This window comes from Aphelocoma coerulescens, chromosome 2, assembly GCF_041296385.1.
Source record: "Aphelocoma coerulescens isolate FSJ_1873_10779 chromosome 2, UR_Acoe_1.0, whole genome shotgun sequence".
NCBI lineage: Eukaryota > Metazoa > Chordata > Aves > Passeriformes > Corvidae > Aphelocoma > Aphelocoma coerulescens.
Window position 1 is genome coordinate 48,634,479 of NC_091015.1, and position 26,027 is coordinate 48,660,505.

The following is a 26,027-nucleotide window of genomic DNA, read 5'->3' on the forward strand; positions in this document are numbered from 1 at the left end:
ATTTCTGAAATATTAATAAACTGTTGCACGGTAAGTGTTTTAAACCCAAGCATACTCACTGCTTTAACTGGTACTAAAACAATTGCTGCATACAGACACAGTTGTTCTAAGAAAGAAAATCTTTTATGCACTGAATGGCACAAAATCTATTTCTAAACACAAAGGAAAAGGAAATTAAAATGAACATTAATCCAATCTTTATGTCTTTTTCTGAGTTAACAAAAAAACTTGATTAATTCAAATCAAATTGCTAATTAAGTACTACTTTGTAATGCATGTGGTGATGCTTAGAAACTAACATGATTATTAGCACAACAATTGCCAGCAGAGCAGAACTGAATTTGGTCATGGGGGAAATGACTGGGTGAAAAAGCAGTTAGATTATGTTGTGTTTCTTTGTCTTTCATACAGCTGTGATCCTCATCTCTTCTAAAAATTGGAGGAAAGGAACAGCTGCTTTGAATTACAAGAATTGCCAGTACCCTGCAGGGTTACAAATGTATGGTTTCTTCAGCCATGATCTTTAATCCTTCCCCCTTTGGCCACACATTCCTGTGGATGAAGGAAACAACTTCGATAAAGATAATCCCTTCCTGTGGGTGAAGAAGAGTGAGAACAGTAACATGCTCTATTTACAAATATTAGCACAAAGTGCTTCACAATTATTTACATTAGGGTCTTTGTGATAGAAGGGACATAAAAAGAAATCCCAATGTTTCTCGAGAGTTTAGATACATCATTCATGTTTCTAAACCAATACAGAAAAGACAAAGTACAATCAAGCCAATCATCTAGAGGTGGAGTATGAAGGTTTATGCCACAGATACACCAGGAAACTGCATCAGCTATTTCAGGTTTGGTCAGGTTCTTTAGTTTAAATTTAGTGGTTTAGATACAGTTTGAAAACAGCTACACTGCTTCTTTTACTATTTTCAGCCAACAAATAGTTGAACAGCTTCTGCAGGAGAGAGAGGCAGATTTCCTAGCACAGGCTGTAGCCAAGCTGCCTGCAAGAAGAATAATCAGAGTATGTTTTCCAGCAGCAGCAACCTAGTCCAGTAGCACAATACCTTGATACCTACAGAACTAGCCTGGGAGGGCCAGTGTTGACCTGCAGCTAAAAATCCTATCTGGATGGAAGATGACTTGCTGTGGTCTATATGCCATGCTCTCCAACATGCTGGGTTAGGGAAAGACCAGTTCAAGTGTGAAAACAGGAGAACGCAGAGAGCAGCCTTGCTAATGAGCATTCTCATCCGTTTGAACATTAGGTCAAAGCACTCAGCTAAGGGCAACCTAAATGAACCAGCTCAGACCAAGCACTGTTAATGACTTTGGACTCCAATTAGCCCTGACTAACATGGAATGGGGAGCCACTCCATAGATTAGACTACACTCAGAAAAAAAGGTTGGACCTATTTTTCCCATTGTCTAAGCATCGTAGTCTCCCATTACTCTGTGTAACTGGGAACTTGATCTGAATACATGGATTTGCATATTAAATTTAAAAATGAAATGTGTATTCTAGTGACATTATTGATACAAAAATGAAAATAAGCTTCAATTCCCAAAGAACACAGAGAGGCATAGAGAAAGAATGTGACAGAATAGATGTGCCATATGTACAGATCAGAACTACAGAAACTGAGAAAAGGAAGTTGTTCTGACCATCCAGGTAGTCTACCATGTCTGCCCATTTTTGATATATTCTCTGAGAGCAGCAGAAGGTACAAATGGCTCATATTTTGTTATATATTTTTAGCTGATGGACTCCAATTATAAAATTTACGTTGTTCTCTACCACATTCAAAAGACAAGACTGAACTGAATATTCATAATTCTATATTGTTTTAGGTATATTTATATTTTACATTAAAAAATGTGGCAATGAGAAAAAAGTTGAAAACATTTCAGGATATATGCAGTAAAGGAAACAATGGACGATGCCCATGTAATAAAACACATATTTCCAAAGTAATAGAAGTGACTTATTTTCACTGCTTTCTAAACAGACAAAATAAATTTTTCAAATTTATATACTTCAAAAAAGCAAATTATTGTTTGGCTACACGCCCATCTCTTCAAAGGAAAATATTAGAAAGATAATTTATTAGTTAGATAAACTACTGTTTTGAGACTCATGTTTGCCTTGGAACACAGAAAACTCAACTTTGACACTGTTCTGTTTGGTGACCTTACACAAACTACCTTTTTCCTCTCCACCTCTTCCTACCCAGAGCATGAAAATAAAATATTGATCACCTTGCAATGAAAGGTAGAACGTGAGAGAGAATTACTGCCATTTTAATTACTCGTTTGGGTCCTCTGTACCATGTGTTATGTCAGCAACCTTAACCTTTCAGAACTGAACACACTAATTCCATCAAACACCTGCCACCCATACATCTGTTTCTATTCTAACATAAACAACAATTTCTATGGAAAACTAGGAAATATAAGAATTTGTGGGGGGAGCTGCTGACGATTCTTTTTACTAGGAATATTTTCAAGCATGGATTTTATGCTATATGTACCACACAAGGTAACTATACTTCATCATCTACTGACCTGCCTTTCAACTGCCTATTTAACAGCTTCCAAACTAGTCTTAAACTACTTATAAAACAAATTTTACTCTGTCTCCAAAAGATCTCTGTTCTTTAGTTCCATAAACAAGGACAGAGAGTACAGTCCTTATTCCAGAAGCATTCACAGTATGACACAACTGGGATGAAAAAGGAGGCCATAAGCACATTTTAGTAGAGAAAGCAAAGTATAAGCTAGCTCGCTTCAACAAAACACTGAACTACATGGCAGAAACACTGAATTCTCTGACACCATGGAAAAATGACAAATTACTTGGGTGTGGAATTGCTGGGGCCTTGACTAAGATGAATTAGGCTGTCTATATCTCACAGAGCTTTTATTTCAGGAGCAGCTGCTTGAAATTCTTCCAAGCAGTTTTAGTCAGAACATTGCCTTGCTTTTTTTTCAAAAGGCAAACTTTTCAGTCATAATTATTCTCCTTATTAGAAATCCTTCCACTTTATAAAGTTTCCCTAAACACCAGGAAGAACGAAACAACATGGCTCCTGTTTCTAAGCCCTGTAACATGCTTCTGAAATTTGAAAGATCCTAGCCTGATTAATTCTTATTTATAACAATTTGCAAAGTTAGGTCTCCCACTTCTCATTACTAAGTCTTATTCCCCTCCGTTTCTTCAGTGTTCTGGATCTTTGTCAGAACCTCTTGTTCTTTTAATATGCATAATAAAATATCTATTGGAGTGGAACTAGAATTGCAGTGTTTCTTCCTTGAGAAAACTAGCCATTACCACCCAAAATACACAGGCAGTTTTGTAGATAGGTGTATTTTTCAAGTACTTACACGAAACACAAGTATTCTAACTTCTGTGCAAAACTATAAGTTCTATCATATCTCACAAATATCTGGATAGGGCACTCTTCTCTCAAAGACACAATAACTGCATCAAAATCCCAAATCTAGCATCTTTCCATCTATAGCACAGTTTTTTGCAAATTTCTTCACAGTTAGGCAAGAGAATGATTATATCAAGATACAAAAAAAAAATAGTGACATACAACAAGCTTCCAAATCTTTAGGTTAAGAAAATTTAAATCAAAAAAACATGGAAAAAAATTGTTTATAGTGTTTTAAGTTACAAATCCTACTCTGTATCCTTCTTTCATCCCAATACCTCTTACATTTCAAAAGGCGGTGGTTTGTTACAGTTTGCTGGAAAGTTTGGCATTCTTTTTACTGAAAAAATGGTGTAATATAAATAATGATCTTAGACTGCTAGGTAAGAAAACTACTGAAAAAAATATTAACTATTTATACAAGTGTTATGTCTGAAAGGTGAAGACTAGCATGTTTGGGACCAAGTGTTCTAAAAAACCTTTTTCCTACACAGAGGTTCTTCAACACAAACTGCTCACAAACTGCTGGGCCCTGATAACAGGAATCTAAGAGATGCAATATCTGAACAGCCAACAGTGGCTGTGTAAATCGTAACTTTATTTTCCAATTATCATAACAATTTTCAAAGGACACTTTTGCTACACAGAAACATTGTCCTTGTATTTTTAAAATAAATTCTCAGAGATCATATGTGAGTTTGAGTTTGGTTTATTATGTAAAATACTAATGTACTCCATGAAGGGTGCTTAAAACACAGCCTGAAGCAAATGAAAGAAATGTAAGAAGTATTTCTGTAAAACTGTATCAGAGAGCTGGAAAGCATGAGCAAATACCTTATCAGCATCACTGGTCTGTATTTTGCAATCTGTAATTAAAAATTTTATTCATGTAGGTTCCATTTTCTAGGTGTCATTGTTTATATTGTTTATGAATCATACACAAGATTATCACCCTAATCAAGTGCATATTCTCCTATTCACAAACCATTCACAAGTGTGCAGTAATAATTAAATGTTATCAGATATTATCAAAGCTGTAAGAACCTCCATAACAATGCCATTTTCCAACACAGAATGACACTGGGTTTTAAGATACTGTCATTTTTCCTGCATAAGAATGTCAAAAAAAAAAAAAATTAATGAATACCTCGTTAAAAATAAATTTAAAAGCCTGCATGGAAGAATGTTACAGGAGGGTGGATCTTTTCATTTTGATTTATTTTCTGCTTTGTTGCACCTTATTTTCTCAGATACGGCAAACAATGATAACAAAAAATAAGCCTAATACATGTACTTACTTGTGATAAAATGGAGAGCTGATGGTGATAGGTCACTGCATTTCGATTAGCCTCCATGAAGTACCACTGGGTTTGTCCCTTCTGCTGATCCAGTTTCTTCTCCAACACGAGATGAGAGGTGGATAAAACATCCAGGTATTTCATCATCACATCAGACAGCAGTGAGATGACCTCCACTACGTCTGGACGTGCCTCTTTATCAGGAGTCAAGCAGCTACAGAAAGAACATTCTCCGTTTACTTGTTTTTTAGAAACCTTTTCCACCATTGCATTCCTGCCCTGGTATTTATGGAGTTATGCCAGCCAGCACTGCTCACTCATCCTGCCTGGGACAGCTTGATGCTGGACAGCCTTGGTATTGACACACACCCGTTGGAACAATTATCCTTGACACTGACCCAGACAGAACTGCAACTGGGGGCTGCAGCTGTGATATCCAAGACACACTAAAGAGTGCCTGGGGCCTTTTCCTGGGATGGGGGAGACGTGGCCTCCCTTGTGGAGACTGTGCTCTGGTCAAGGCACTGCACCACTGAATAAAGCAGATGTGAAGGAGGATTTACAGGAGAATGTCCGGATCTTCACAGAAACAACACTCTCAAAACAATGCAAGGAAAAAGGAATATCTAGAGCTTGCCCTCAAAGGAGCAGTGAGTGAAGGCTCCCAAGAGGAGGTGGGTTGAAGACTTATGACTTCTGCCAAGGGAAGGAAAGCTTTTCCTCTAACTACAGAGGAATAATTGCAGAACAGGTATAGTGACCTAGGAACAGGTGAGGAAGAACAAAACCTAACGGAGGACACATCACAGCCAGGTGAGTCTGAAACAAGTGTTCACATCACAAGTAAGATGCAGTAGCTGACAGTCATTTGAGGCTGAGGGAACAGAGACATCCATCTATTTGACCAATTTGATGAATGTGATGTCTATTGCTTGGATTAAGGACATTGTGGAGATACTACCAAGATTCATCCTAACCCTTGGGCTATTACTTCTTGTTGCTCATTTGTGTGGGCACAAATAACATTATTAGGGCCAACTCTGAACACACTGAAAGTGACCACAGTGCACTGGGGTCAAGTGTGAAGGACACGGGACATACCTAATTAGGTATTTCTCACTGAGGATGAAAGGCTAAAGTCAGGCTGCAGTCCGACTCCTGACATGTGTAGTCAAAAGCTTATCAGTGAGGATCAGAGGAGCAGACCAACATGGGTGACTTTGTGAGAGATGACTGCTATAAACCACACAAAACCAGAGAGAATGTCAATGAAGCCTTTGACAGATGAAGGAAGCTTCATGATTCCAGACACTTACTGGGGTCTATTAATCACCCTGATATCTGCTGATGGGGTAATATGGCTGAGTGCAGCAATCAGAAGGTTTCTGGAATCTGCTGATGACAATTTCTTGATGGAGCTGGAAGGTACTCTGCCAGACCTGTTGCTCTCAGACAAGGAAGAAGGAGGCAGGGATGTGAAGATCAACGGCAGCCTCTTGATCTTACAGCAACCATCAGATTGTGGAGTTCAAAATCCTGAGAGAAGTGAGAAAGTGATATTGTATGGTTACAACACAGCACCTCAGGAGCGCAGAACTCAGCATGTACAGGGATCTTCCTGGTAGAATCTCACAGACTGCTGTGCAAGGTAAAGGGAAAGCTTGGGAAAGCAAGCTAATCTTCAGGGACATCTCAAAGCACTAGAACAGCCCAATCCTACATGTAGGAAACAGGGGCAGGCTACACAGGAAGAATACAGACATTGCCCAAAGGGTAGAGTTAGGAAAGCCAAACCTCAGCAGAAGCTGAAAAAGTTCAAACTAGCAATGGATGTGGAAGGCAGAAGAAAGACCAACAAAAAAAGACTATGGAAAATGTGGACCCACTAAGCAACCTAGTGACAAACAAGGTGGAAAAGTTTGGGATGCTTGGTCCCTCTTTTGCCTTCATTTCCATTGAGAAACTTTGGCCATAAGTGTTTCAGATCTCTGAGCCTACCTGTAGAATCTATGAGCATGAAAAACTTCCATATATCAGAAAATACAGTGAAAAAGCATTTAAGCCAATTGGACATACACAAGCCCATGGGACCAAATGAGAAGGGTCTGAGGGATTCAATTGGTCAATACCACTATCTGTCATGTCTAAAATGATCAAAAGAAGGTTTCTGTAAATTGATAGAAGTTGAATATAACACAAATATCCAAGAAGAACAAGAGGGAGGATTCAGGGAGCTGATAGCCAGTCAGCTTCACCTCAGTCTCTGGGAAAATAATAGAGCTATTTCCTCTGAAAGTAATTTTCAAGCACAAAAATGACAAGAAGGTGACTGGCAACAGTGAGGATGGATTAACCAAACAGCTCTTTTACCTGACTAGGCTGACTGGTGTCTACAATGAGACTGCTGTCTGAGGACAACAAGGAGAGAGCAGTATATGCTGTGGCTAGCTTTATTTTAGCAAGGCTTTTGTTTGACACACTATCCTACAGTATCCAAAGAACTATAAGGTAGGAAGATAACTGGCTGAACCTCCTGGCTCAAAGAGATGTTATCAGTCGTACAAAGACCAGCTGGTGGCTGGAAGTAGCATCCTCCAAGGACTGATACTGGGTCAGTACTATTTAACGTCTTCATTAACGACCTAGATCATGGGAGAGAGTGCATTCTCCAAAGGTTTCTGAAGAATGAATTTCAGGGATATATGGGGCAGGGCTATTGTCAGAGGGACCTGGACCACCTGTTCAGAGATCTGATTGCTACCTGCACAACAGGAAGGCATGGCCAGATCCTTCTCAGAGGTGCACAGTGTTAGAGCAAGAGGCAAGAGACATAAGCTAAACCACAGGGAAGTCTAGATAGATACAACAATTGTTATTATTATTACTATTACTTTCAATCACAAAGGCAGACAAGCACTACAGAGGGCCCAGAGAAGTTGTGGGATCTCCATCCTTTGATATTCAAAACTGACTTAGACAAAACCCTGAGCAGTGAGCAACCAGATCTAATTGTATCTGCATGAAGCAGGATGGACTAGATACTTCCAGGGGTCCCTTCCAATCTAAAATACTTTAACAAGTCTGTGATTCTTGTTTCAGGCGCCCTAGGTAGCTGTTTAGTAACAGTAATAATATATTATTAGGTCTTTTTTTAAATCCCCAGAATATTTTGTATGCAGTGTAGGACAGGAAAGCTGCTAGGGACAGTGCTGCACGTACTAAAAAGTGTCTTAAATCTGTTAACTCCAATGAACCCGATAATTTACTATGATTTCCTTGCACAGTCCTATTGGCCTGCTAACATAAACATATAACACAACACTCTTCTTCAAAGAAAATGCCATAGAATGACTTATTATTTCTAAAGCAGTTCTTTCTTAGTAAAACACAACTGCTGGGCAAAGAAGCACTTTTGAAAATGTTTTACAATACCTTAATTTCTTGATTTTAATATTTTTGCTTAAATTTGCTTAAATATGTTTATTAATTTCACTAATTTCATAGCTTTTAAAATCTTCTTTACATTAAATTGTATATTTATTTTAAAGAGGTGCAAGTTTACACCCTTAAAAAATACTGTGAGTTGGGGTTTTCTTTTAATTTTTTATTTTAATTCACTGAAATGGGGCAAAATTTCCAAGAATAAAGGGTGCTAGAAGCAATTTTTAGTAAGTCCTATATCCATTTCCCATGCATCTAGAAATGATTTATGACTAAACACCAAGTAGACTGATGTACAACTCTGAAGGAATTTGATGGCTGTGATTCCAGAACATTTTTAGTAGCTTAAAGCAATAAAACTGTATTTTAATGACAACACTAATGAATAGTAATGATAACACTAAATGAAAATTTACAATTGCAACATGAAACTTTCAATATTTCTTCAAACCGTTATCAAGAAATTATGTTTTTATTTACAACATTCATCTTTGAAATGTGTTGTGTTCCAGTCATTTGAAAATAACTACATCTTTTCTGTTAATGTTTTCTCATCTGTATTTTAATTAAAATCTCATTATTACTGTTTTTCTTTAATGGTTTTTATTCTTTCTAAATATCTCACAAAGCATAAGCAAAAATCCAAACATAATATATCGTTTAAGATTTAACCCATAGTAAGAGATAATATTGAAAACAGTACCCCCCCCAAAAAACAATAACAAAAAAACCATGTCATGCTTCCCACCACTAGTAAAATATGTAGAAAAATTCTTGTGTAAAGATTTTAATATTTCCATTAAAATTCATTTCAGAACCTCTTAATCATAAACGTTAGTTCTATTAGCTCCTGTACTCTCCATTACTGTCCTTCATCCACAAGGTCTTTAAATAACAGAAACCCTTCTGTACAATAAAACATACTAGAAAAACCTTAGTCTTTGTAAAGTAATGTGCTTTTCAGAGACAGAATTGAATATATGAGTAAGAAAGTATAAGCATTTTTTGTGCTAGGTGGGGTTTTTTTCCTAAAATGGAAAAATCAAGGGAGCTAACTAAATCTCTAATTCACTCTATACTTTGCCTTACACATTACCTTATCTCCAGGAAGATATAAACATAGTTAAGAAATATGTGATGAGTGAGTGTAGCAAGTACAAGCTCATCTTTTCCTCCATTACTTTGTTATATCTGCTGCTGTGCTAACAGAATTATAAAGTAGTGAAAAACATATTTCCATCAGCCAAATAAACAGAAAAAGCTATGAACATGATCATACAGTGATGTATAAGTAACATATTGTAACAGGGTTATTTCCTTGATCACAATCTGCCTTTGAAAATTACTCAAAAGGCTGGATTTTTATGGGGGGGAGGGGGAAATGATGTGTAGGGAATTAAGTACTGTACTAATCTTGTTAAATGTAAATTTCAGTGCAGAATATAAGGTATACAGTGGCTAAATTAATGCCCTGACTATACTGGTATGAGTTTTCCAGTTGCACATCTGCAGCTATATTGTGTATGTTATTATTGGTGTAAGGAGATAGCTCTGTTTTTCTTCAAATCCAAAGATATTTGCTATTCACAGACGAATACTGGCAGTTGCTAAAGTCTGCAAACTCTCGCATTATCTCTGCTGGAAGCACACAAAACAAAAACATCTTTTCAGCAGGATGTCGAAATAAAATGAGTAATTACCTCTTAATGGCAAACGACACTTTTTCAGAGTACAATCCTTCTGGCACAGGTTCATACACAGCCCCTACTATCTGAAAAATAAAAAGTCTACAATTTGTTGAAGAAAAAGACTCCATTATTTATTTGAGGATCCAATATGATAAGTACTGCCCCTTGAAACAACCTGATGAGAATTACATCATCAGCTCTAACTTGCAGAACAACTTAGAACACATCTTCTAATGCAGAATACTCTTCCAGTCAGGTATCCACATTAGTGTACATACTTACTGTAGATTAAAGTGCTACAATATTGAACATTTACAAGCAATTTTTGCAATTAGAATGGTAAGACAGCAATTCACACAATGATAAACACTTGTGCTCATTCACAAGACACACATTAGAGCTGAGAGCAGTTTACATGTCAATAACTTAAGCATGAATTCTCATTCATGATAACACATGCAGAAATAATTGGGAGGTTGATCTGGCAAATGTGAATACCTTAGTTGCCAAGGAGAGCATATTGGTGCTGTAAAATGCTGGGTTCAGAGTGGCCATCTGATAAAGGATGCATCCTGCAGCCCAGACATCAGCCTTCTCTCCATAAGGCTCACACTTTACAACTTCAGGACTAGGTAGAAAGCAATGCAAGCCACAAGTGTTTTATTAATTCACCTAGAAGTAGGCTTATTTTCTAAAAAAAATCCCACCCAGTATTTAGTTACTCACTACAACATAATTTCAGAACACACACAATTACATTCAAAAGGTTGCATTTGTTTCCTTTACCAGCCAAATTCTTTAAGGGGAAGTACAATTAATAGACTTTCAACTTCTACTGAACTTCTTCTCACAATGCTAGGGGTTCATATTTTGTGCACTTGTCCTTTCCACTCACATTGTCTTTGGACTTAATGGACACAAATGGACTATAGCATTTAGAACTAGTTTACAGTGATGGCATTTCAATAAAACAGACTAGAGAACACATAAGTATGGCACATCATCTTATAATTCAGATATCAGAAAGATTTGAATACAACTCCTGGATTTAGAATGCTAATGGATATAGTTTTGCTATTAATGTAAGGAAAAAAACATGACTCATTGTATCATTTTCATCCTCTTTAAACTCCTGTAATGCATTCCTTGCAGGGATGCAACATGGACACTAAGCAGGCAGCCAAATGACAATACAAAAAAACATTGTAAAGATACACTTAAAGAAAACAGAAGAAGGCAGTAACTTCAGCTTTGACGGAGTACAAAACAGAATTTACTTTGTTTGTTCAATTTCCTCAGTGCTTTTCATGAACCTGGATGATTACAATTTACATTAGTAGGTGTATTCTGATGCTGGAGTTCAAGTCTTAGCAGTAAGTAAGGATCATATCACAGAACGTGTTTGGTTTATTTCATTCAGAGATATAAAAAAATACTTGACTTCTTTCAACTGTAAAATCAACTTGAAAACTGACTTGTTTACCTTTTTCTTTCACCTTAGAATTTGGAACCACTATATCTTCATAATTATAGTACAGATATCTTTGGTAAAATGCCTTATTTTGGTGCTCAGAAATACTGTGTAAATTCAATTAATGATACTAGAGGATATCCTGCTACTATGTACAAAATGCAGATTTTTTAAATATATGGGATGAGGTCCCCAGACAAATGATAAATTAAGTGAACTTAACAGAATAGAAAGTCAGAACAGAGGTCACAGTGCAGGGAAGTGAAAGAGACTGACAGGTCACAATCTTCTGACAAAATTGATTTAACAAGATACAGATTCTTAGGTCAAACCCAAGAAGCAATTTTCTTTGAATCTTGCTGTTGATGGTACATAACCATAGAGTGGGTATTAAATATTGTTAGAACATAATAGCATTTCTGTAATCACACTGTGACACTAATTCTAGATGTCTTTGTGTAAATTTCCTTTTTGTGTATTAAAAGGCAGGAGCAGAGAAATTTTCCAGCTCTGTAGTTTGCAAAGTTTTTCCTTTCTCTTGCTTTAGCTGAAAAACAGAGAAATCCAGCTTCTCACAGCTTCTCTGTGAGAGCTTTCATTCTCATGAGAACTGGATGGATAACAGTTTGTAAGAATGTAAACTATTTCTACACCTGCTATTGTTGTCAGAACACTAGAATTGTTTTCAGTCTTGTGACAATAATATTTGGAAATGAGTGTCTTACTGCTCAGCCTATCACCTTGAGAGGTGGTGAGTGAATAAGCCAATCATGTAATTTCTTTATTGTGAACTACACTATAAAAGAAGAAAAAGCTCTGCTTTGGCCATATCTTTTAACCTAGACCTACGTTCTCTGGGGATAACAGCGACATAGAAGTGCCAGTTAGAGCAAACATAAGTATTGGAACTTACCATATAGATGGTGAGCTCAGTAAGGCAAAGCCCCTATCTTAGTTAAGTTCTAAGCATGCTCCTATTCAGAAAAATAAATCTGACTTGAATTTTGGTCTTTCATTCTAGTGATAATTTTAATGCATAGCGAGTTCAAGTTAAAAAATATTATTTTAAAATCAATAAATTACATTAAAATACCAAACAGAGATTATTCAAGCCAAATTTATGTAACTATTCAAAAAGCTACAGATCAGCCACAGAAAGAATAAGATGAATACAGCTGAGAGAGAAACAGAGGCAAGCATGACCTGGACTACAGCATCTTGATTCCTGAACAGCAGAGAAAAACCTTGCTTGATGTCCAGAGCAAACAGCAGCCCACGAGCTGGTGACTTGGAAAAATCATCCTGTGATTTGGAAATCAAAGAAAGAATACTGTGCTGACAGGGTTATAGTTTTAGCATAGTTTCACACAAATGCACAGTAGCTGAAAGTTAATGAAGTAATTTGTTCTGTTTATTCATGCTGAAAGATTTCTTGTTCTAAATGCGTATCTAATCCCTTTTTTCTAAATCAAAATTACTTGTAGCAGAAGAGTATTTGATCTTTTCTTCCAGAACAAATGTCTTAGTCAGAAATCTCTGACACTGAGAACATTAGGATGACCAATACCTTAAAAAAATACTGTCTCACGCTTAAGAAATACTTTAAATTACTGAAGTAATATTTATTTAATGTGACCATTAAAGTTTTACAGAGAATATAAAATCCCATACTTTCATGATGCTATGCTTTTGTGGCTAATTAGTTCTGTAATTTAGATTTTTAAATAGGATTTTCAAATATTATTTATTTACTTTTAAGCGATGTAGTAAAATCCCTCACCGTGTTCTACAGGCTTGCCTCACCATCTGCTAGTTAGAAATGTGGGTGGGGTACAGTACTTGTTGACTAGCAAAACAGTTCTGCAGTCAAGTTGCATGTTTTGGATCCACACTGGTGAGGGATGCCAAGCAGAGAAAGTACCCAGTTCTTGTTCCTCTACACTGCCACCCACAAACAGGAGGGTGGTGGGAGTACATATGGTTTGCCTAATTCAGATGACAAGTGTGTATAAACTGTCACTGTCTGGTCAAGACCAGAAAGAATGAGTGCAACCAGTCTTACTCACAAACACTGAAAATTTAAGGGTGTAGAATTAGTATGACTTTTTTTTTAATTTTCAAGGCAGTACTCGTCCCTTAACTTTTACCTTAAGATAACTCAGTTGGCTGAAACCAGACAGTGGTACTAATTAAATTTTTAGCAAACAGATGTCTACATCATAAAACAGAAAGGGGTAGACCCTAAGAGCTGATAAAGATTTTCATTTCCATTGCTCCAAGGGCTGAGCTTACTGCCACTAAGCAGCAGTATTGACACTATTAGCCACTAGAAGTGGCAGCAGATACTTATACAGTCATTTCATTCTTGCAGCTAACATATTCAAGATAATAACTATAGTTTTCATCTAATTTTGCAAATCACTGGTCATTTCCAACTTATATATTCAAGATGAAAAAGCTTACTCCAGCAGCATTATGTTAACTGTGAGAGAATCCTCCACTAAACAAATGTCCACAGCAGATGCAAGACTAAATTCTTTTAAATGAAAGAATTATATCCACAGAATAACTGTCCAAATTCTCAGCATCCTTAACAGACAATTTTATAATTGTTTCTTAGAAAGGTCACTCTTGCTCAACATATTAGCATTGCTTTTATTCTTAATAACAGAATCTTCCATGCCCACAGCCTTAAAACGAGCCATTGCTTAATCCAAATAGTTGTTTTTCCTTCTGAACTCCTTTTTACAAAATTAAGTAGCTATTTTAAATACAGAAGACAGTTTCCCATACTACCCCACATTTATAATTAGGTTTTTTTTTAAAAAAACAATAGCCAAATCTTGTCAGTATAGTGCTACTTGTAAAACATCAAACACATTTAACCAAATCCCCTCTACATGGCTTTGGAGATACTTTTGCAATCAAGCTTTCATTTACAATTTTGCTTACTGATGTGATTTTGTCACTGTTTTTCTTTAAGAACACCTTTAACAGAGATTCAAACAGACTGTTTATCTGAGTCTGCTACATTTGCACTACCACACAGCTGTATAAAAGATGACTATCCTCACTAGATTAGCTCATGTTCACATTAGTTATTAGTGGACAGAAGTTCCAAAATTAAGAAAGAAGTCCTAAATTTGGAGGGGGAGGAAAAGAGGAGAGGAAGGAATCATGTTTTCAAAACAGCATTCATTTTCTAGACCCTCTGAAGCTTCTAAAGAATGTTGTCAATACTATCAGGCTGACTTTACATGGGACACAACCAGTGAAGATTTCCCAAGCTACACAGAAGTTCAATAAGCCACTAATGAGTTATCTTGGTACAGTGTTCACTGGTGCTTCCAACAGGCCTAAGAACATGCTGGTATACGGCATCCTTCAGTAGGAGGAACATTTTCAAATAAGACTTGGTTTCAACTAGACAGTTAGGAATTAATGAAAACAGCAGTGATTCTTCAAGACTGACTCCCAGAAAAAGTGACAGTTATAATGAAAGGCTAAATAAAGCATCCACCACTGATGAAGATTTTAACAATGACCATTATTGCTTTTAGTCTTTAACATACCTTCAATTAATTATTTAAAGTTTGATGGAGATTCCAGCAGTAGCTATCAGCTATACAAACACTCATGCCTAGAAACCATACTGATTTCAAGCAGCAGTGCAACCTGAAAATAGCTGGAAACTAGCAAAGTATCCAACATGCTTATCCCATTCGTCCTTATCTATGGATATTGGCTTTTTTCCCACTGCTGGAGACAGGACAGTAGGAGAGATAGTAGACAAGCTTGCCATACATTGATCAACGGGGTTTTTTTGTTTCCTTTGGTCCCAAATGCTAAAAGAGTCTCTGCAGTTTCTATTAACTTCAGGTATATAGATATATTTGTTAAAATACCTATAAAATAATACTCACTTGCAATGGATAGCCTTACTAATTGCTGGCAGGACTTGTCAAAGCAAAGCAGAGAATGGGATTATCACAATCTTTGTACATATGACTGCCACAATTCACTATAAAAATGAGACTGCTGTTCCCTGGCCCAGATAAACAGGGATTTATCCAGTAGTGTCTTGAAAATCTTCAGAGGTAAAGACTACACAACCTCTCACTTCCATATTTGACTGTTACAATGATGAAAAAAAATCTACATAACTCAAGCTAGAATCTCTTCTGTTTCAGCTCATCTCTATTTTCTCAGAAAAGTGCCAAGACCATGAATTTCAGTGCAAAGAATGAGAAAATTCTTGTATTTGGACACCATTTCTAGGTTTCTACGAACCCATCTTCATTTTACCAAACTACTGCAGGATAATTTGTGTGTTTGAAGACCAGTGTGAAAAAAACCTACTTTTACTCTATAATCAGTTCTCCAAGTCACAGAAAGAGGGGGAAATAATACAAGGAGAAAAAAAAAAAAACCAAAACAAAACAAAGAAGCACCAGCATCATCCTAAAATAAAAAATAGAAAAGCAGTTGCTGCACATCAGAATTCTTCTCTGGATAGTTTGCTGCAAGCTACAGATACACATTCATTATCATAGCTTCATAATTATCACTAAAACCAATGGAAGAAGAAACAGGAGCCACAAAACTGACAGTTTGAATAAAGAGGTCCTATGAATATTGCTGAAAGCTATTTGCATTTCTCACCCACATAAAGAATTCAACACAAGCCTTTTGGGGATATTCTGTCTATCCCTTGAGTGATGAAGCAGGAACAGGATTTTCAATCACTAGTTAAAATTTTACCTTCACAGTTTACTATTTTGAAATGGAAAAAGTATGGCCAAGTAAGTCTATAATAATTTATTATGTTGTCATCTAACTTGCTACCATTTTTCTCCTTACAAATTATGTTAAATATTTTTTGGGGAAAAAATATACATTTCTTATTCAAAAAAGACATCTTTTCAGACATCCTCAACTTCCATTGGCACTTAGAGAAAAATTCATCACTTATTTATTAGTTCCACCAAGTTTTAAAATGTCCAAGGGTAGGGAAGAAATTTACTACCTTCAGATGGCAATTTTACAGTGTGATAAATCCTCATGCCACCAGGTGGGTAATGTAATTTTAAAATGGGTGAAGTCAGCTAAGAGCGGCCACTTTCATGTGTCTAATTGCTCTCTCATCAGTGTAATTTCAACAGTTTCATTTTCTAGTCCAAGCATTGCCTGTCTCTGCCAAGAATGCTCTTCTATATTCATATAATTTAGTCTACAGATGGGCAAAACCAATGCAGTCAGTGACAGGCCACTAATAACTGTAGGATACAGCAGACTGTAAAATGCCTGGCTTATGTTTTTACTAGTATCTTCTAAAAAAAAAAAAAACCCTGGTTTGATATGGAAGGACACTTTTCACTGCATGTAGTAGTAAATTTGTGTAGTCTGTCACAATCTCAAATGTTAATGAGCACTGAGAAATGTATAAAAACAAGATCCCAGTAATAAACCAGCATAAATTTCAGCTACGCTGCTGTTGATCAAGCATTTAGAGACCTCGCTAACTTATTGCTCTCTTTCAACACAATCCAATACCTCTCTGTTTGAAATAGTCAAGATGTTTTATAATTTACCTTCTTGGGTTTTTCATTTTACACTTTTGAAAATAAAGATATGGACATCCAGTTAACATTCAGCAATGGATTTGTATTTATTTGAATTTACAAACTTTCAAGCTTTTATACGTGCCAACTTTTTACACTATTGCTTAGTGATGCCAAACATATCAACTTTAAAAAATAAGTTAAGGCCTCTAGCATTGTAATAAGACATTGTTCTAGAACACATGAAAAACTGCTACCAACTCACTTCTAATTCACCCTTGTCACATATGAATATAAATCAAATTACATTTTTAAAAGGTTTATTCTATTGTTCTTTATTGCTATTGCTTTGTTAAACAAAACAAAGAAACAAGTACCTTCTTCATACCTAAATCATTAAATACCCAATGCAAAAGCATGTTCAGAGCACAAGGTCCTCTTCCCAATTCCTAAGTGCAAAGAAGCACGTGTAACTACTTTTTTCCCCCATCAAAAACTTGGAGCACATATGAAACTGTGAAGACCACAACAGCCTCACATGAGATAAGTTGTTGAGGCTATGTATTCAAAAGAGATTGAAAGTCAAGACCGTGTCTTACTTCTGCTGTTCCCAGTCACTCTTTTCCACCAGGGTCTGCTCTCCTGTGCCAGCACAAGTACTTCTACAGATGCATTACACATCAGAGCAAAGACCTAAAATATTTTTAAGCCAGCTCAGTTCTCTAATCTAGCTCATCATTATATTTACACAAATGCATGTTTGCCCTGGAGTATGGCTGGCTTTGGTTGGGTGGTTTTTGTCACAACTGGAATTTTTTGCCTTGAATCATTTCATTGACACAGTTTATATCACAGCCTCAAAAACAACTGGTACTGGCAGAAGTTTGGGAGGCTTTTTCTGTGGAAGAGAGACACCAAATAAGCCAAGAAGTCAGCTCTAGAAATATAAAATCAGCTTTCACTGAAACACAACTTTCAGTTTTACCCTTAGCTCACAATGCTCAGCTGAAACTCTCTTTTACCTTTCCTGAGAAAAACTAAGTCAATCAAAATGCAACTATACAAGAAAATGCATTAAAAACTTCAGCATATCTCTTACCAGTTCCTCTTTCTGAGCATAAAAAGCTGCTGAAAGGAGCAGAAGAATATTATTGTGAGCACTTGTTTTCATACTCAGAAGATCAGCAAGTTATATTCAACTACTACATGTTCTCCCATCTTTGAACTCCATACTTTTTCTGCAAGAGTGAACATCTCAGGCAGACAGACCTGGTTTTTGTAGCAACTTTATACTTCCACTGCTTTTACACATATGAACCTTTAGGGCTAGAGAAAACAAATGCTAAATCTCAGCCCTTTCTGAATTTCATAGAGCACTGAAGTTCATTGCACAAGTATCTTCTTAAAAACTATCTTGAAAAATGAAGGATATATTTCATGGATGTTCACTGACTATGCTTCCCAAGGGACATCCATACCTAAATGTTCCCATGTTTGAAAACATGGGAAATAACATCCTCCAAGAATTCCCGGGTGTGGAAGTTGTGTACTTGCTAGGATACCACTCGCTAGGACACATTGGCTTAAGTATCATTGGCAGGTAGAACAAAAAAAGAATTCTCATAATGTAAAACGTCATATGTACTTGAAAGCACGGGAGAAATCAAGATGGCAATTTCCTGCATATGTGGTTATGCCAGAAACAGTGTTGCTAATCCAATCTATGCTTAACTTAGCAATGTGGAACAACAAACAAAAAAAAAAAAAAAAACCAAGACAAAACAAGCAATCAAATAAAAAAGCCCACCAAAAAAACCCAAACAAACAAAAAAAAACCAAACAAAAAACCCCCACAGAACCAAACCAAAATCCAAACATGACAGAATCTGTTTTATGCTATCTAAACTGAACTAAATTCTCAAAGTATGAACATTCTCATTGATTTTTACACATGTGTGGGTGTGCATGTCTTTGCATGTCTCAGTATGTATGTACACACACACATATATATATGTGTATACATATATACACAGCACTACCACTCAAAGATGCATTTTGGATCTCTAGAATTTTCTAGCCAGAATGTTTCATTTCAGAAACAAAGCCATTTGGGAGCGCTTACAGGGTACAGTACTACTGAGTTACTTTGGCTATAAAAATGGGGAGAACTCTCAACATAATGCAAGGGCCCAGGTATCAACATTTAAGTATCTACTACAAGTAGACCACAAATATTAGAGTTTCATGGGCTCTGATGTGCATTTACCCCCAAGTGAAGCATTTCTATACACTTTTTAAGAAGTTATACATTGTGCTGGTTTGGGCTGGTGAAGATTTAACTTTCCTCAGGGGCTGTGTTTTGGATTTGTGCTGAACACAGTGATGGTAAATATAGATGTGTGTTTGTTATTGCTGAGCAAGGCTTACAGAGAGCCAAGGACTCTTCTGCTTTTCATATGGCCACACTGGTGAGGAAATGGGGAGTGCATGGGAGGTTGGAAAGAGACACAGCTGGGACAGGTGACCCAAACCCACCTAAGGCATATTCCAAAGTACATGACATCATGCTTAGTTTATACAGAAGGAGGAAGGGGGGGGATGTTTGGAATGATGAGGTCTGTCTGCCCAAGAAAAAGTTACATGTGATGGGGCCCTGTACTCCTGGGAATGGTTGAACACCTTCTTGCCCATGGGAAGCAGTGAATTTATTCATTGCTTTGCTTTGCTTGCATGCATGGCTTTTGCTTTTCCTATTAAACTGTCTTTATCTCAACCCATGAGTTTTTTAGCTTTCACCCTTCCAATTCTCTCCCCAGACCCACTGGTGGCTGCTTGGGGCTTGCTTAATGGCTGGGGTTAAACCATGACACAGATCTGTTTGCAATGTATTTTTCCCCTCATCAGGATAGGGTGTATAGGCATATTGGGAAAATATCCCATAAAGATACAATTCAGTCTGAATTTGATCTTCTCACCCACATGCCATATCTGTTGATCTGGAGAAAAAACTTGCTGGGAGTCAGTGTATAAAGCTACTATTCTTTCTAGGCCTTCATTTTTTAAAAAAATGTGTTTCAAGGACAATTTTAAAAGGCTTGCAGCCTCTATTAGAAAAGGTGATCTTTATATCAAGCTGATTCTTTCTTCAGTTGTCTTACTATTACTGAAGAATGTCATGAAGTATAACCTTTCACACTGTAATAAAAATAGTTATCTAATTAAATTCAAAATTTGCACAGCTGTTTCAACTTTTTTATGCTTCTGAATTTTCAAGATTATTATATGCATCTTTGAGTAAGTTAAAAGGACAAATCAAAGTATCATTAATTTGTAATTTAGTGTTCTGGTACTAGATACAGAACTTCTGGTATGCTTAAAACAGAAAAACACATTAAAGTTCTAATTTACATCTATTATTCCTTCAGATGCATCATGGAACAAAGTCTAAAACAACAAGAGGAAGTATAAGCCGCATTCTGAAACTTACAAAATAAAATTTCCCTTCAATGTGATTTGATATTTATATTATCAAAACCAGGCAATGCTGCATGGTCCACACATGTGATGTTATACATTTACACAAAAATATCTAGCAAATTTTCAAGCTGTCAGTTTTAAAAGAAATGCTGTAGACAAACTGTACCCTTAAGTTGTGGCAAAGTGCTATCCATACACATAAAAACCTGAAACACTCATATTCTAAAAAGGTACTCCTAATATGCATCTGACAGATTCTTCTGAGAAGAGTTTCCTTCCAACTAGAGATGTTTTTCAGTGAATTAATATTCCAATTTCCTGCAAAATACTTAAGGAACTGTGTGAAGTCTGTAAATATATAAACAGCCCAATTTTTTTTTTTTTCCTTTTATCTATGAAACAGAAATCTGAACACTTAAAAAATGGTAAAATATTTTGCTTACGGAGATATATGCCTTCTCAAATGAACTTCATTCACTGCCTTTATCCAGCTTAAAAGCTGGATAAGCAAGCTTATCAAGAAATTGCATTAATATTTACATTTTAGAGGGAGACATGGAAAAGTAAGTATTTGCAAAAAGACGACACAAGCAGTAGCAAATCCAATTTTACAACAACTCTAAAATAAACCTAGATTTTTGATTCATGATTTCATGGAAGCTGTCAATTTCACCTTACTTTAAACTCCTCTAAGAGATTTATGCTAAGATCCCTCTGTAGCAAATGAAAAGAGATAGACACATCAGGTGGTTGATTCATCTCCTCCTAACATAACTGTTTAAGGTAGATGGGATGAAACTCATTATTGGAATGCCTATTTTTTTTCCATTACTTTCAGTAATGATCTAGCTGCTTGACTTCGATAAGATGCCCAGCTTTTAAATTGCTACATATAAGTAAGATGAATCCCAGCCACACAGAGACTTGTTTCTGACAGTAACTGCTGTCTCACAGTAAGGTATGAATTAGATGACTTTACAAGTATTTGGATTTGCTGGAAACTAATATACAAGATAATTAACCAATATCAACTTTTCTGTCTAGCAATCACATTCAGTATGGATTAAATGGCAAAACAAAAACAACCAGAAAGAAAGCAGACAGATGAAAATTTTACCTGAATAAGATGGTGACTTTATTTTCTTCTTTTGCACAGAACTTAAAATTCTCAAATCTAAATAAAGTCTGTTGATACAGATGCCCCCAACAATCATCATGAAAGTCAATAGATGAAATAAGCACACAGGCTCATAACATAATAATCTAGACATATTTTATTGTATTTTTTAATATTAAAATGTATTACTTCCTAGCTCACTTAAAAACATCATCTGAAAAAGTAAGGCTACGTGGGAAACTGAGCAAAGACTAAAGAGAAGGAAGGAAGAGAGCTGAGACATCCCTTCATTCTGTTCAGCTTGCTATCAAACCACAGCAATGGGCACCCTTGAGAAACAGACCAGAAGCAAAATAGGATAAGACACCTAAATTGAACTGTCACATGATCCTGCGATGAGAAAAACATTTAATTCCACAGTTTTCTCCTCCAAATTCTTTCTAAAAATCTTTTGGGAATAAGCTAAAGCTTTTATCAACTCTTCTTGAGATAGGAAGTAGAAAGAGAACTAACATACATGTTAAATTGTAAATAATAATCAACAAAACCTACCCACAAATTACATTTACATAGTCCTTCATCTTCCAATTTCAAAACTTGGCACCTTGCTCTCCATAAAAATACACAGACTACTTGTCTGCAACTGGGATCACTTAGTTATTAACATTGTACTACCTTTCTAGTCATAAAATGATTTACCCCTCCTTGTACAGATTAAATTGTGGAGAACCTAGATAGATACCAGGCAGTAACCCAGGAAAAGAGCTTTCTTCAGCAGAACAGATAGCAAATGCAGATATATAGGTCTGTCTGAAATCACAGGGTACTTAAATTCAAACTCCTTCAATTGGAAGAGATGGAACAAGCCAAGGAAAGACTAAGTCAGTTTGAACAATCCTTGATAGAGCTTTGAAATCTGGCTTCTACGAAAAAGCAAGCAACTGAACAAAGGCCACGCCAGAAACTAAATCTCAAGACCCAAACGAAAAGAGCAAACAGCTTTAACTGACCATCAAAGAAATGGTAAAACAACAAGCAAGCTATTTAGGAAACATTCAAGACAGCAAGGTGATGCATAACAGCACAAGAAATTCAAACAGCACACTATATACTGAGCAGCAAAGCAGAACAAGAACTAGTAAGACTTGAAATAGTAAGGATTTGCCAAGATACTAATGCAGCTAACATCTAGAATATAGAAGAGAATGGGAAAGGCAGAAATAAACCCATCAGAAGTATTCCAACTCCTGCAGTTCAGATGTCATAAGAATATAGTTTATCTAGTTTATCTGTAGCTCATTTAACATTATTTAAAATAAAAATGAAAGAATTCTAGCAAACAAATGCCAGTAACATTGGACTAAAAGACATTTACAAGCTATAAATTAGTTTGATCAAATGACTAATCTTATTCTAACAAAAAGTATTCATTCATTATCATTATTATGTCTTCTGAAGAAATAATAACATAATAATTATTATAGATAACAATAATTACAGTACAATTTATATAAGTACTATATAACTATTTCCAAGAAGTACATTGTTGATTTATAATGCATTATGGTAATACTTTTTTTCCCCTCAAGATAGCAGTCTAAAGTCACCATGCAGTCTATAAAATTATTACATGCTATACCCCACCCCTCAACATTAAAGTAACTCTTTAGAAAGTGGATCAGGACCACTCACTTGATAGAAAAGAAGTACAGAAAACTGTTTTCACACTCCCTTTCATGTAAACAATCTGTGCTATGGCTTTAAGCTACTTACAAGCTGTTGTGAGTACAACAACTTTACTCAGGATAGGAAAAATACATCTGTATGGACTAGTCCATGTTACTTCTGAAGTGGCCTGCTTTCTTTTAGTCCAAGATTTTTTTTCATTCTCTCCTGTCTAGTATCAAGTTATCTCTTATGGTGAGACTTCCATAATTGCCACTGGAACATTTTTCCAGAGATAAATACAGGTATCTTCATGCTTTCTTACTTTGTTTCACATAATTTCCAGTTTTACTCCCAAGTATAATGCTGTGTCACAATGGACATGGTATTAAGTACATTTCAAATGTCAGGTGACAGTAAACTAGACAAACTTCTTACTTAATAAAGACTATATAAAATTAAATCATTTGAACATCTTCTTGTAAGGCAGTCTCTGTCAAGTACTTATCATGTTCTTCCTTGAGGTTCATCCAGGTGTCTTTTCAGTCACAGGGTGCCCATAATGAAACATAATGTTCTACACAGAGTTGTGCTGTGGGTTACACATGGGGACAGTACTGCCTGCATGCTCAACCTATTTTGTCCCTGTGGATTCCACCTCCAATTGCACTGGACTTTTTGCTGACACACATTATTATAAACCTATGTCTACACCACAACCAAACTTACACAGCTGTATTTCCTTGCTATCTTTCATTCTCAGAGTGAACACCTGCATTAATCAGCTTTCAGAAGATCCTCTGGTAAAAATATCAGCATTAATATACTGAAAGGATTATTTAACTTTTGTTACCTTTCTATTCAAATCAGTAAAGCCCCTCCAGGAGTCATCTGTTCCATGAATGGCAGAACTAGCACAAGACCAGATTTCCACTAGTTTTTTGTTCTCCCTCATCATTCCACAGTACCTTCAGTTTCATATTCTCTTGGTTATCTAAACACAACAAACTACTGTCACATGACAGAATGTATTGCAGCTATTTGGAATGGAACCTTTCAGCTGAGTTTAAAAACTTTTCTCACAAAGATTGACTTGTTTCACTACTTGCTATCCATCGCCAAATTTTTACAAACATTGAAAGAACCTAAACTCTCAAACTTTGTTGAAATTGGTAAAATGTTTCAGATACTATTTTTGGAGGAAAAAGCACTGCTGGAAAATCTGGTAATCAGTTTGACCATATAGTATCATAAAGGCTAAAGTATGTATGAAAATACAACACACTCCCTCATCTTAAATTACCTTTCCCAACACAAAAATGCTTTAAATAAGTGAAAATATTATGTCACCACAATAAGCAATGCAGCTACTGCAGGTCTCTACATGAAATCATACCAGAATATTGATTTATGTAGTGCTCTCACGAGATATGGTTATAAACAGAAGCAGTGATCAGTACTAAAAAAGAAATTTGGTTAACAGAACACAGTATACAGAGTATGTAGTCCATAAACAGAAAGATCAAGGGATATTTTCTCCTCCACAGCAGAGAAGATGAGAGACACAAGTTAAATAGCACCTTCAATTACCACTCAAATGGGAGTTTCCTCAAAACATAACAAGAAAACTCCTCAACTTTAGCACAAAAAGCTAAATTAATAACATTATTCTGTGCATCAGTTTTCTAACATTTGAAAACAATTCTGTTTCAGAAAGATCAAGTTAGCTCGCCAACTAATGTGGAACTTTCTTGCCCGCTTCTTAATGACACCTGATGGATCTACTCACAGTTTCTCAACAGCTTTTCCAGATCAGTCAAGTTCTCAAGGAAGTATGATGGGATTCTCTATTCCACCCAATCTCAAAATTTACTTTATTTCCCAGGTTTATCTAAATTGTCTCTATACATATACAGTTATATACATCTCTTGATCTGCTGTCAATATATCCCTCTTCTTAAATTACAGTCCTTTTTTTGAAACAAAGAAATGGAAGGTATAAATGAAAGAAAACATCATTCTCTATAAACATGGACAATTGCTCTGTCTGGGAAGGCCTTCAAGACAGCATGATAATAAAGACTGTCACCACTAACTTGGAGCAGATTGTTTCTCATGACTTATGAGATGGGAAAAGAGTTTAGGATTCATTACCAATTCCCTAGAGCAGTCTTTTCCTCAATTTTTAATGTATTAAATGTAAACACATCTATTTAATACATTTGGTATTCTAAACATACACATTGCTGCATTTTTTAGTTCAGGGACATAACCAAGTAAAAGGAGGTTAATTAGTGTGATAGTGGAATACAACCTAGTATGAAGTAAAATTAAAAACCATCACAGTTACAAAGCATAATTATATAAGTCCCTCTAAACATAAAACAGTGTCTGCAGTTATTTTATGACAACACAGGGTTTAAAAATTGCATTAGCAAATTGATTCAGTCAAGCCCAAATACAACCATGCTAGGTACATACAGTGATATGTTATCTGAACCATTCTGCATAACACTGCTTAGTCAAATTTAAACAATAAGTATCCAACACTCCTTTTGACATTTACTGTTTTGTTTCTTTACTATATTGTCTGCTCCAAGAAGGGTGGGTTGCATCTCAAACTACCCCGAACTGTCAATTCAGAAGAAAGCAATTTCTGCCATTCTAAGATGACAATGCTGTCTCCTCTCTTTCTCTTTTTAGTTTGGTTTTTTTTGTGCAGAAGCTAATATCGGTAGGTAGACAGTCCTAATTTTTTGATTTCTTAATAGCCTTTAACATCTACTTAAATAATACAAAAAAAAAACCCACACAAAAAATCCAAGCACTGATTAAGTCTATAGGCTCTGATTTCTCCTTCAAGACTTGT

General features: G+C 36.0%; 1 protein-coding gene across 1 annotated transcript in view; it reads right to left on the reverse strand.

Moving 5' to 3' along the window:
- The window catches only part of NEK10 (NIMA related kinase 10), an 86,478-nt gene that overhangs the window by 27,480 nt on the left and 32,971 nt on the right, over positions 1-26,027 (reverse strand). The window contains 3 exon segments of the mRNA XM_069004781.1: positions 4,740-4,952; positions 9,880-9,950; positions 10,366-10,496. Of these exon segments, the coding sequence (XP_068860882.1) occupies positions 4,740-4,952; positions 9,880-9,950; positions 10,366-10,496 (415 nt within the window).